General features: G+C 50.1%; 1 protein-coding gene and 1 pseudogene across 1 annotated transcript; both read left to right on the forward strand.

The window, feature by feature from the left end:
- Positions 1-1,201: 1,201 nt before the first annotated feature.
- LOC123043427 (2-alkenal reductase (NADP(+)-dependent)-like) lies at positions 1,202-5,642 on the forward strand (annotated as a pseudogene).
- A 3,676-nt stretch (positions 5,643-9,318) lies between these two features.
- LOC123043428 (anthocyanidin 5,3-O-glucosyltransferase) lies at positions 9,319-11,177 on the forward strand. The gene has a single exon (XM_044465882.1). It carries the CDS (start codon positions 9,512-9,514, stop codon positions 10,973-10,975), a length of 1,464 nt encoding a protein of 487 aa, XP_044321817.1. The 5' UTR covers positions 9,319-9,511; the 3' UTR covers positions 10,976-11,177.
- Positions 11,178-12,716: the final 1,539 nt, after the last annotated feature.

Consider the following 12,716-nt stretch of genomic DNA (forward strand, 5'->3'; position numbering starts at 1 on the left):
TCACCCTTCTGCAGGACAAAGTCAGGTATGTTCACCAAAGTTGTATGACCGTTCCAGCCATAGTAATCATAGTAGTATAAATGGTAGGCACTTCACTGGTTCAACCCATATCCTATATGAACTACTGTTATTGAGAACTATGAAGTTGATGCATGTACTTCCTCTGCATATTATACTCCTATAGAGTATGCATGAGAGATTGGAGTATAACAAAATAAACTTTTGTTAGGAAATTGCGTTGTACTCCATCCGCTTGGAATTATTTGTCTCGAAAATGGATGTATCTAGAACTAAAATACGTCTAGATACATCCATTCGTGCAACAAGTAATTCCGAACGGAGGGAGTAAGTTTTTTGAGGATACAAATTGCGTTGTAAGTTGATTGAGGGAGTCTGTATTGGTTGTAACGGGATTCTTGTCTGTGAGTGTTTTGACCGCAAATAAGGCTGATCCTGATATGAAGTCTGATGGCATACCAGCCCTCGAGTTATTTCTATCGGTAAGCACAGATACAAAGCAGGACCAAGCTTCTGGATCGTTTATTGCCCGGCAAATGGAGAATCGTGACTGTGTGGAAGAGGCAGAAGAGCAGGCGGACTGAGAACCTTATCGAATGTGTACAGAGGACCCATCTCTTTGAGCCTGGCTGCGACTGTACAGAGAATGTGTACAACAGTGCCACGTGTTCTTGGTGGTAAGCCGAGGACCAGTTCTTCGCCGCGTGCCTTGACTCCAACACACGGCTTAAAACGCTATAAGCCGAGAAGCCGTTAAAATAACTTGGCTTACCAAGAAACAAAAGACACAATTATCAGGTATGGACACGTTTCGCTTCTCATGCCATCCCTGGATTTTGTTTTTGCTATGCACATCCAAGTCCACAACCACAAGGGTGGCCCCGTGTCTCATAGACAAGGATGTTGTTTGAAATGAGCCTGGCGTTTAATGTCGTGTATCTAGTTTAATTAATTCACGCAAGTTGACAGAGCAAGAATCTTGTGTTTCTTCTGTTGATGATGCCGCGGCGGAGAGGACGAGGGGTAGTCTGGCGGCAGTTTTATCTGCCGGCCGGCCGGCTGCCCCCACCACCCGCTCGATCTCCATCCGCCATGCACGAAACGTACCCTCCCGAACGCAGTAGATATCTTAAAATCACCAGTTCATCGGTGCGTTGCGTACGTCCAAGAAAGAAAGGAAGCAATGGCAGCGGCGGCGGCGGAGGTGAGCAACAGGAGCGTGATCCTAAAGCGGCACGTGACGGGGTTCCCCACCAAGGACGACATGGAGCTCGTCACGGCGACGGCGCACCTGGCCGTCCCGCCCGGGTCGGCCGCAGTGATGGTGAAGAATCTCTACCTCTCCTGCGATCCCTACATGCGCAGCCGGATGACCAACCACAAGGAGCCCAGCTACGTCCCGGACTACGTCCCAGGGGAGGTACAGTGTATGTTTTCGCTGTAATCTAATCAGCAGTTGTATATATCAGAATCCCACCCAGGGAGCAAGCGAGAGCAAATGGCGGGCGACCTCGCGGAAGACGGGTGAGCGCGCGGCGGCGCTGCCCCGATCTCCCTTCTCCGACCTCCCCTTCAGCAGCTGCGACCAGATCCGGGATCCCCTCGACGTCCTCTCTCGGCGGCTGCTCTTCTCCCGCGGTGGCTCCCTCCGCTATGGCTCCTCCTCCACGCCCGAAGCCGGCTTCTGCGCCACCGTCGGCGGCGGCAGCCGCGGCCTCCCCAGCCCCGTCCGCCTCCCTCTCGGCCTCCTGCGCTCCACCATGCTCGGCACCCCCGTCGTCATCGGCGCCGGCTGCTGCTCCGGCCGCGCTGGGCGCGGATACCAATGGGCAGAGGATGCTTCCTTGGCCAAGCCGATGCCCGCGACCAGGCGGCTCCCCCGCGCCGGCAACGGCCCCTGCGGCCCCGTCGGACGCCGCCCCTCCAGCCACCTCCAAGCTCGTGGTGAAGCTGCGGCCGCCGCCCGCCGTCGTCCCCGGTGGTTCGACCCCATTCGGCTTCTCCAGCAGCATTCCATCAAGTGAAGCATCCATTCTGGAACTAGAGTCCACGCCACAGTCTCTTCCGTGCGTCCACGCGATTGCCGTTGGCAACGTCGTCCCGGCGACGGCACCGGCCCTGCTCCAACAATCTGCGCCACAAATCCCGCGTCCGTCGCCGCCACACTCGCTCTCCCCCGAGCTTGCAACTGCAGATTCTTCGGCACCGCCACCCACCGCTGCTGCGCTGGCTGCGACTGCCCTTGCTTCCCGCAGGTCAGACCCGACCATTGGGGGGCGGAAGGCAACAACATCCTCGGACCTTGCGCCCACTGCTCTTGCGTCGCAGATCATTGCTGGAGGCGACCGATTCGTCCCGCCTGTGCGCCCTGGTTGGGAGGATTGGCGTGGATGCTTTCGTCGGGATGACGCACCTACCGTTGAGTGTTGTGCGGCCGCTCCGCCTGGGGGGCTGGCAGCTCGTCTCGAAGGGGCGTCGTTCGGCGTCTCCTCCGGCTTTTCATCGCCCTACCTTCAATGCACGGCTGCCTCCTCCGACATGGCTGAGAGATAGATGTTTCCGGTGTTTGTGTCGGGGTCATCGAGCACACTCTTGCAGGGATCCAATCCGTTGCAGGAATTGCCTCCGTTTCGGCCACATTGCTCGCTTTTGTCGTGCGAAGCAACTCGTCGACGAGGCTATGCCGCAACCATGTGTTGCTCCACCGCCTGCATCCGTCATCCAAGCTGATGTGCCATTACAACCTGTCCTTGAGCAGCAGGCTGAGCTACTTTGCGTTGAGCTTCACGAATGCCTTGTGCGTGTTGAGAGTGTCTTGGCAAGGGCAGAGGTTGCTCTTGGTAAACTTCCGGTTGTGTCGATTGGGTCTCTACTTCCCGAGCTTCAGGTTGGCTCTGCAGATGGAGAGGAAGTCGACCTCTATGGAGGGTTCTCTCCTCGTGCTAGACCCTGCTCTATGGTGTCGACTGACGTTGGGGGTGAAGTGATTGTTGAGGATGTGGCTCCAATTCTATAGATTATGCTTGAGTTGACAGTGCTATGTGAGGAGTCCACTCCACCTCTTTCGGTGGCGATTCCGAAGGAGATGGGCTTGCTAGGGGCATTGGCGGTGCCCATGACACCCTCACCACCGCCCTTGGAGTCTAGCCAGACAGACTTTATGGTGTGTGCAGGTTTGGATGCCTCGGTCACGCGCTTGCCTGTGACCGTTGGGCACGTGGTGCCCCCAGGTGGAGATGTTGTTGGGACAAATACATTGGCACCTTGTTCCGATGCTCTCTTTGCAAAAGAGCTTTGCAGCTTGCTCTCTAGCTTGGAGGCGGCTAGCCCTGGGTCTGGTAAAGTGGTTGCATGCATCCTGACCGAAAAGTTTAACAAAGACAAGATCAAAAAGGTGGAGAAGTCTCTCAAAAGCAAAAACAAGAAGAGTGATGCCTTAGGGAAGGCGTCTGCGGCTGCTTAATGGCTGCTCCTTGGTCTTATGGGCCGTCCTCATGGTTTAGCTTATCATCGTGGTTTTTGGGGGGTCATTTCTCTACATCCGAGGTGTTCTTTTTGGGGATTCCTTTGCGATGTAGATGCGTGTGGGCTTGGGTCTGTTGCTTGTTGGAAATGTCTGTAGGGTCGACAGTGCGGTCTTGGGGGTTTAGACTTTGGGAGTAGTCCGCATGTGATTTGTTTGTATTGGTTTTCGCCCGGTTTTCCATTAATTAACCGGACAACTCTCTTCTTCTTAATTAATCGATGAGGCAAATCTTTTGCCTCCGTTTCGAAAAAAAAATCAGCAGTTGTGCAAATGGATGGACCTGGATTCAGGATCCTTTTTTCAGAAATATTTCCCCGCCGAAATCCTTGACATTTTGGTTCCTCCTTTGAATCCTACCAGATTATACCGACTTTCGGTGTCAGCAAGGTGGTAGAATCCGGGCACCCGGATTACAAGGCCGATGATCTGGTGTGGGGAATGACAGCATGTGAAGAATACACCTTGATCACTACTCCGGATTCGCTTTTCAAGATCAACCATCCCGAATTACCGCTGTCGTACTACTTAGGTGTTCTCGGTGTGTTCACTATATATTACTTGTCTGGCTGTTTGTTACTACAAGACCACTTGCTATAATCAACCAAATAAGGCAACCTTGATTCACTAAGCACTGAAACCTAGTTCATCATGCATTCATGATAGAATATGTAAACTAGGGGTTAATTGGATAAATGCCACTCGAATTCTGACGAATCTGAGAAATGCCACTGGAATTTTCAAACTTTGAAAAGCGCCATTGCAGATTTTGCAAACTTTTAAAAACGCAGTGGCATTTTTCAAAGTTTGGAAATTGCAGTGGCGTTTCTCGGAATCGCCAGAATTTGAGTGGCATTTATCAAATTAATATGTAAAATAGTGTAGTATACCATGTCATGTTCAGGTATTCATAATGCAAAATTTTCATAATTCAGGCATGCCAGGCCTTACTGCGTATGCTGGATTTTTCGATGTGTCCAAGCCAAAAAAGGGCGACTATGTGTTTATCTCGGCAGCATCAGGCGCCGTCGGACAACTTGTCGGGCAGCTTGCCAAGATCACAGGTTGCTATGTAGTTGGCAGTGCCGGTTCTGATGAGAAGGTATGTACATGCTCTTTTTCTCTTCTCCTCCGGCCGTGCCTTCCCCAAACGATGGATGGTTTTGTTCATACTGATTTTGCGTCACTGCCTTTAGCAATTTCACTGATCCCCCAAATATCAATGTCTTTCATAACATAAGTAATACACCATTTCTCATGGGATTAATTTGCCTTCTCTTCAGGTCAACCTCCTGAAAACAAAGTTTGGATTTGATGATGCCTTCAACTACAAGACGGAACAGGACCTCAACGCCGCACTAAAGAGGTTAATTGCAAGCCCCTTTCGGTGCTATACCACTGAACACTTTGGGCCGATTAACCAAGAGTAATTGGTGTCATGATGCTTTGCTCTATCAGGTGCTTCCCGGAGGGCATTGACATCTACTTCGACAATGTGGGTGGTGCGATATTAGACGCTGCGCTACTCAACATGAGGCTGCACAGGGAGGGTGGCCATGTGCGGGTTGATTTCGCAGTACAACCTGGTGCTGCATGAGGGCGTGCGCAACCTTGCCTGCGTCGTTACCAAGCGCGTCCGCATAGAGGGGTTCATCGTGACGGAGTACTTCGGCACCTACCGCAAGTTCGAAGAGGAGATGGTGAGTCACCTCAAGGAAGGGAACATTACCTACGTGGAGGACGTCGCCGAGGGGATCGAGAAGGTACCGGCAGTGCTCATCGGGATCTTCTACGGGCGCAACATCGGAAAGCAGCTTGTGGCTGTTGCACGGGATTGACATGACATTCCAGGGGCCCAGCAAGCATCAACAAGTACCGATCTGCGTTCCGGGATCAAAATTCAGATAGGTTCCTAGTTTGGTTTGCTGGATCCAGAACACCTTGTGCTAGTGTTTAGTCGAAGTTGGAGAAAATTGGGTGCTACTTTGGTGAAGCATAGATTTTCCATGCTACATAATAAGTGGAACCGTTGCACACTCTGACCCCCGGGCGCACTTCAAGATATATGTTCATCTACCTGTCTGCAGAACTACTCTAAACTTCAAGGAACTTTTCTCATCGAGAGATTTAAGATCATAAAGGAACCCATTGACCAGGGCACACGGTTACTTAAATGTGCACAGTATTTATATTGCAACCTGAATGGTTTCGCTTCTACAAGCTGCAGCTTCGTCAGGTTGCGTGCTGCAAAACTTTGGTTTACAATAAATTCTCTAGATGATTGTAGTACAACGTACTGTACTTCATCACTCCAATTTCCAAGGCCCCCTCATATACAACTCAACATGTCATCATAAAAGATGGAGAGTTCTGCCGAGGATTTTTCCGTCAATCCTAATACTGGTACTCGAGGGTCTAGAATACAGAAAATAGGGGACGCATGATATAGCTAGGTTTAGCCCTCCAAGATAGATAAAAGCACAACTTTTCTGCCTTGCTTCTTCTTATAGAAGAATATAGAGGATTGCAATGTCAAGGGGTACTCGTCTAGTCAAGGAGACTCGGTGAGTTCTAATGACGATGGTGGGGATTTCGATGGGTAGCATAAAAAATCTTCTATGTGGTGTAGGCTAATCTGCGAAAGGAGTGTCTACGGTGCCTCTGGTTCCTCTTATACAGCTATGTTATGGAATACTCCATGTTGGTGCATGAAGGCATATATGAATAGGAGCCGGTCGTAGTGTTGTTTCACAAACATTGTAGAGTGTTCGTGCTTCTCCTCGGGTGTGGGGGCATTGGAGTGGTAATGAGGGCCGGACCATAAAAAATATGACTTACAGTCCACAAGTTCAACCACCCCGAGGCCGACCAATGATGAGTTTGCAATAGACGGGAAATAGAGAAAACAAATTTATACTTTGTTATATACAGTTTTAAAACTGTGAAGTCTGAAATTGTGATGTGATCGTGAAAATGTGAATGTCATTGTGTTTGATCTTGAGTTGTGATACTTGTGATATTTATGTTCTAATATATATGTCTTTCAATGACTTATGTCGTGTGAATAGAAATTGTTAATGATCTGGTAAACTAATATATTTTTGTGGGAAAATCTGGTAACTAATATTTAGAAAGTTCCTTCTTCGAACCTGTTCAAATATTAAAGTACTGGGTGTGCTTGATATATTATTGTAGACCATTTTGAAACCGTATGTAGCGATAGGATTATTAGTGATAGTTGGGTAGCGGCTTTAAGAGACCATCTCCAAAGTCGTGTCATGTGCTAGTGCAACATGTCTCGTCTCATTCAATTCAACGGGACACAGACATAACTCATAAGCGTAGGACTACAGTTGTACTCATCATAAGTTAGGCGTGTTTGGTTGATTGTCAAAGTCAGCTACATCAATTGATTGCCTACTAATTCAGGTTGCTTACCTTTGTTTTTTTAATAAAGAGAAAAATTTTATAATCACCGGACTGATTTCTATGTTTGCGTCAGCCGCTCGCTATATCTTTCGATTAGCAGTCGCGCGTTCCGTGATGGAGAGTGCTGCCCACTAGCAAAGTTGAGTACAATTGGCCTTTTACTTCAACACCGCGGAGCACTTTTGCTCCCATGTAGTGACGCTGATGCTTCCACGCTTGTCGCTGTTGTTTTAGCCTCGCGTCGGTGCCTACAGCCGCCTGTGCCTTGCCGTTGCTGCTCACCGGCCAGCATCGGGAAATCTTGTTTAGTCTCTCATATGCTGCTTTGCTTGGTTGTTATTTTGCCACGTTGGGAGCCCATGTGCGCTTTGCTGCGAAACATGGGCAACATATTGTGATGGTGCCTGCTGCAATAGTTTGCTTTATGCTGCGTTTTTTTCAGTGCCGAGTGATGGCTATGCTGCAATATCTTTTCCGATGTTTCCTTTGCAACGACATAGGGTTTAGTTTTGTATAGGAAAATGATTAGATTCACCTGGTTCATACCCATGCAATGTTGCTACTGTAAACCAGAAGTGCGACGTTGCAACCGACACATCGGATGCTACAAGCGTCGCGTCCCATTGTCGCAAAAGCCGGACCCTAAATGTTTCTTTTAAACCTTTTTATCCTTTTTTATATATATATATTCTGTCACTTGACTGAGACTTGTTAAGTCTCAGTCGACTAAGATCTAGCCACACTCGTATGAAAATGTTGCGTCGTTGCGCAAGAGCCCAGGAGAATACAAAACCGAGCGGGCTGATCCAGTGAATCATATGGCTGACGAAGCAGTCTCATGAGTCAATTGGATGGCTAGCCAGCCGGCTGACCCCTCCCGCGGATCAGCCGGTTGACACATAGCGGCTGCCATATGTTAATATCAAAGATATCAATTATAACCAGCTTGGGTACCAAACATAACGTCGAGAACTAGTCGAGATATTAAGGGTGCACACAGCCAAAAGAATAAAAAAGAAAAGAAAATAGTCGAGACATTAAGGATGTATACATCTCGGTCCATGGTGTATTTGACAAAAAACAACCACAATTAGGTTTGCGTTCCACTAAACTACCACTTTCAAAAATTTGGCCGAAAGCTATCACTTTTTCGTAATTCGTCCCTAAACGAAAACGGTTGATGACCGTTTAGAGGATTTAACCATGTTTATGACAGGCGGGACCCACCCGTCTAGGGAAAGTTTGCCTGCTAAGTTGACCGTTATGACTTATGACAGGTGGAGCCCACACATCAACATCAACCTCTTCTTTCTCCCCTCTTTTTTTGGCATTTCAACAAACACCTTCTGTGCACGACGAATGGGAGCCTCAGGGTCGGTCGTCCTGAAAGGGCAGCGCCGGCGTGTACTGGAGACTGAGTAAATTGCACAAAACCACTACTTTGAAGACTAGGTTTGCAGAAAACACTACGCTACACTTTTGTTGAAAAAAGCACCACGTCTTTTGTAATCGTTTTGCAAAAACCACTGATCGGCAGTTTTGTCTCGGTTAAGCGTGTTTATGACAGATGGGCCTACAAGTCAGGCGGACGTGGCACTGCTTACCACCTCGCATGTAACGGTGACGGATGGTAACGGTGTGATCATGTGTGGAGCCATGTGGGGTCCACCTGTCATTGAAAGAAAAAAGAAAAAAACGCCTTGCTTTTTTTCGCTTGCCTTATCTTCATACCGGACCGGACTCGGGCAGAGGCCCGCCGCCCGTCCCGCCCTCGATTGGGGCAGAGGCCGCCGTAGCTGTTGCCGCGCGGAGCCCGTCCCGCCCCCGGCCGAGGCAGGGGCCGCCACCGCCGTTTCAGTACAGGAAGATAAGGAAGAAAAAATAAAAGGCTTTTCTTTTTTTTCTTTCAATGACAGGTGGACCCTACATGGCTCCACACATGATCACACCATTAACATCCATTGCCGTTACCTGCGAGGTGTTAAGAGATGCCACGTCAGCCTGACTGGCAGGCCCGCCAGTCATAAACACGCTTAACCGAGACAAAACGATCGATCAGTGATTTTTGCAAAACGATTACAGAAGACGTGGTGCATTTTGCAACAAAAATGTATTGTGGTGTTTTCTGCAAACATAGCCTTTAAAATAGCGGTTTTGTGCAATTTACTCGAGCTCACCGGTCTCGGGCGGAGCTTGCCGCGCGCCATGGTGTTTCTCAGGAGCCCAAGGACGAGAAGATGATTGCGGCCACTGCTTTGCTTCTGCTCCTGCTCACATGATGGCGGCCGGTCCACAACTGCAGTGCTGTGGCTCCTAGCTAGTGGAAAAATTGAGCCGGCGAGAAACCGAGAGGCGAGAGGTACAGCTCAACATGTGGCCACACGCAGCGTTGCGTGGCGTCTATAAACTGCTCCGTTCTTCTTCCGTCGTTCATCATCTCCATCCACACTACAAATCTGAGAAGGCACCGCAGTCGAGAGCAGAGCATACACCATTCTCCGGCAGAGCTGAGCAGGCACCACACCTCTCGTCGTCCGCGGGATGGACGGTGCGGCAGCCACCTGGACGCCCCGGAAGCAGGTGGTGCTGTACCCTTCGCCCGGCATGGGCCACCTGGTGTCCATGATCGAGCTCGGCAAGGTCCTCGCGGCTCGCGGCCTCGCCATCACCATCGTCATCGTGAGCCTGCCGTTCGTGGACACCGGCGCGAGGGGGCCTTTCCTGGCCGGCGTCACCGCGGCCAACCCCTCCATCTCCTTCCACTGCCTCCCGCAGGTCGACGTCCCGCCGCTCGACTCCGACCACCCCGAGGCGGTCACCTACGAGGTCGCCGGCCTCTCCATCCCGCACCTCCGCGGCTTCCTCGCCGGCGCCTCCCCGGCCGTCCTCATCGTCGACTTCTTCTGCAGCATCGCGCTCGACGTCGCCGCCGAGCTTGGCGTCCCCGGATACTGTTTCTTCACGTCTCCCGCGGAGGTCTTGGCTTTTTCCCTGTATTTGCCGGTCCTGCATGCTCGGAGCGCGGCCAGCTTTGGGGAGATGGGGGAGGAGCTCGTGCACGTGCCGGGGATCCCCGCGTTGCCGGCGACCCACTTCCCCAAGCCGCTCATGGACCGTGACGACGTGGCGTACAGATGGTCCCTCAGAGTGTCCCCCGACCTCTGCCGCTCCCAGGGAATCATTGTCAACACCTTCCGCTCGCTCGAGCCACGCGCGGTGGACGCCATCGCTGCCGGGCTCTGCACGCCTCCCGGCCTCCCGACGCCGCCGGTCTACTGCATCGGGCCGCTGATAAAGTCGGAGGAGGTGGGCGTGAAGCGCGGCCACGAGTGCCTGGCATGGCTGGACACGCAGCCGACGGCCAGCGTGGTGTTCCTCTGCTTCGGCAGCCTCGGCGTGTTCAACGCAGAGCAGATCAGGCAGGTGGCCATCGGCCTGGAGGCCAGCGGCAAGAGGTTCCTGTGGGTCGTGCGGAGCCCGCCGAGCGACGACCCGACAAAGAAGTTCGAGGAGCCGCCGGAGCCGGACCTCGATGCTCTCCTCCCGGAGGGCTTCCTGGACCGGACCAAGGGCACGGGTCTCGTCGTCAAGTCATGGGCGCCGCAGCGGGACGTGCTGGCGCATGGCGCGGTGGGCGGTTTCGTGACGCACTGCGGGTGGAACTCCGTGCTCGAGGTGATCATGGCCGGCGTGCCCATGCTGGCCTGGCCGCTGTACGCGGAGCAGCGGATGAACAGAGTGTTCCTGGAAAAGGAGCTGGGTCTGGCTGTGGCGGTGGATGAATATGACAAGGAGGTGGTGGACGCCGACGAAGTGGCGGCAAAGGTGAGGTGGCTGATGGACTCCGACGGCGGCAGGGTGCTCCGGGAGTGGACGCAGGCGGCTATGCGACGGGCCAAGCAGGCGCTGGGCGAGGGTGGGGAGTCGAATTTGACGTTGACGCGACTGGTCCAGGGCTGGATGCTTGACGTGGGCAATGACGTGAGTTCGGCTGAGAAAAGATAGTGCAACTCATGGTCACGGGAGAAAAGCAATTCTCCCATGCATGGCTCAACCGTTGAATTTAGATGGAGATTTGGATGCATGCACACCTCTTCTAGTTGTATTTCACCCATTAATGAACCCACACTCTCCCATGCAGCACACTACACCCATGCTTTTTCATGTGATTTCAAAGTTTGAAATCATTTTATCTTATGAACCGAAATCCCGATTTCACTTTTCGTTTGCATATTTATGTTCCTGGTGACGAGGACTTTTAAACAAGATCACTCTTCAATATATTTTTCATAATTTTTGAAACATGATAAAACCTTACGAAAGATGGTGAAATTCCATGAAACATGGTGTAAATTTCTGTGATATAGTCCGTGGAACTCATTTCATGTCAATTTGTTTCTATTAAGAACATCGTATACAGTTTTGTAATTTGATGGGCTTTATATTCTATAGTTTCACCAACTTACAAAATTCTTTTAAAAAATTCTGGAAATATATCCATGATTGATCTTGTTTAAAAGATCTTCTTTTCAAGACCCCAAATATGCAAACCAAACAGAAATCAAAATTTTCATTCAAAAGCTACATGGTTTTAAAATTTCAGACTCTTGACTTAAAATGCATTAGTAAATATGAGACGGGGAAGAATGAGGTAGGGTCATAGGGTGGAGTAACTACAAGTCATAGCCTCATAGTAGGTAGTACGGTGGGACACTAGCATGCATGGGAGATCCGGTGCATGGTTTTTTTTTTGGAACAAAGCAAGGCACCAACAGGCGCCCAATTTCATTTCAGCTCATAAGTTAAGTACATCAGTGAGTACAGCGGCGAGAAGATAGACAGCAAGGAGAAGTACAGCCAGAGGGGTAGAGCTGAAAGAGAAAGCAAAGATAGGTTGAGGAAACACCCAACCAGATGATCACCGGCTAATTTACAAAGCACAGAGCAAGATCATTCCATCAGTCATAAAAGTAGATGTAACAGCCCATCTGCAGCCATAGGAGAATGTGAAGAAGTGCTGATGCTATGAAGAGAAGCAGAATATTGGGAACTGTTCTTATTCCTTATCCAAAGTGGCAAATGCAAGAGAACAGCTCACAGATTGTTGCCTCCACTTGCTGGTATTGAACAGAATGAGAGTACACCATCAGTAAAATAGTCTGGCAGCAAACTTGTTGAACCTGCATTTCACACACTTATGACCATAGCTCATCTTGTACAGAATGCAAGCCTGCAAGAAACATTAAAAGGGAAAGAGGCCAGCGCTTTCTGCAAAAGACAAAGAGAAAATCCTGCCCGAAGGCGAATGTGAGCTAATAACAGTGAATAGTATGTAGATTTATGCCTTGAATCTGAAAGTGAGAAAGAAGAGAAATCATGGGGCAAGACTGATGGGAATGAGCATGAGCAAAGCAAGAGATTTGAGAGCTAGCATTAGATCTAAAAACCTGCTGAGCAAGATTGTGAGCAATACCATTTATCTCCCTAGAAATGTGAAACACTTGAGCATTCAAATTAGATGTGTCTTTGAAAAAATGAGCAAGATCATTCCTAATATTCCAAGGAGTGGCTGAAATATTTCTTACGGCAGCAAAAGAGGCTAAAGACAAACAATCCATAAGGAAAGTGGAGTTAGCAAGATTAAGTCTCAAAGCTAGATGTGCAGCACAGGAGAGAGCCACAGCTTCAGCCTGCAAAGGAGTAGAGGTAGGAGGGGCCAAAGCCTAAACCTGAACATTAAGCTCGC

The sequence above is a fragment of the Triticum aestivum genome, chromosome 2B (assembly GCF_018294505.1).
Source record: "Triticum aestivum cultivar Chinese Spring chromosome 2B, IWGSC CS RefSeq v2.1, whole genome shotgun sequence".
Lineage (NCBI taxonomy): Eukaryota > Viridiplantae > Streptophyta > Magnoliopsida > Poales > Poaceae > Triticum > Triticum aestivum.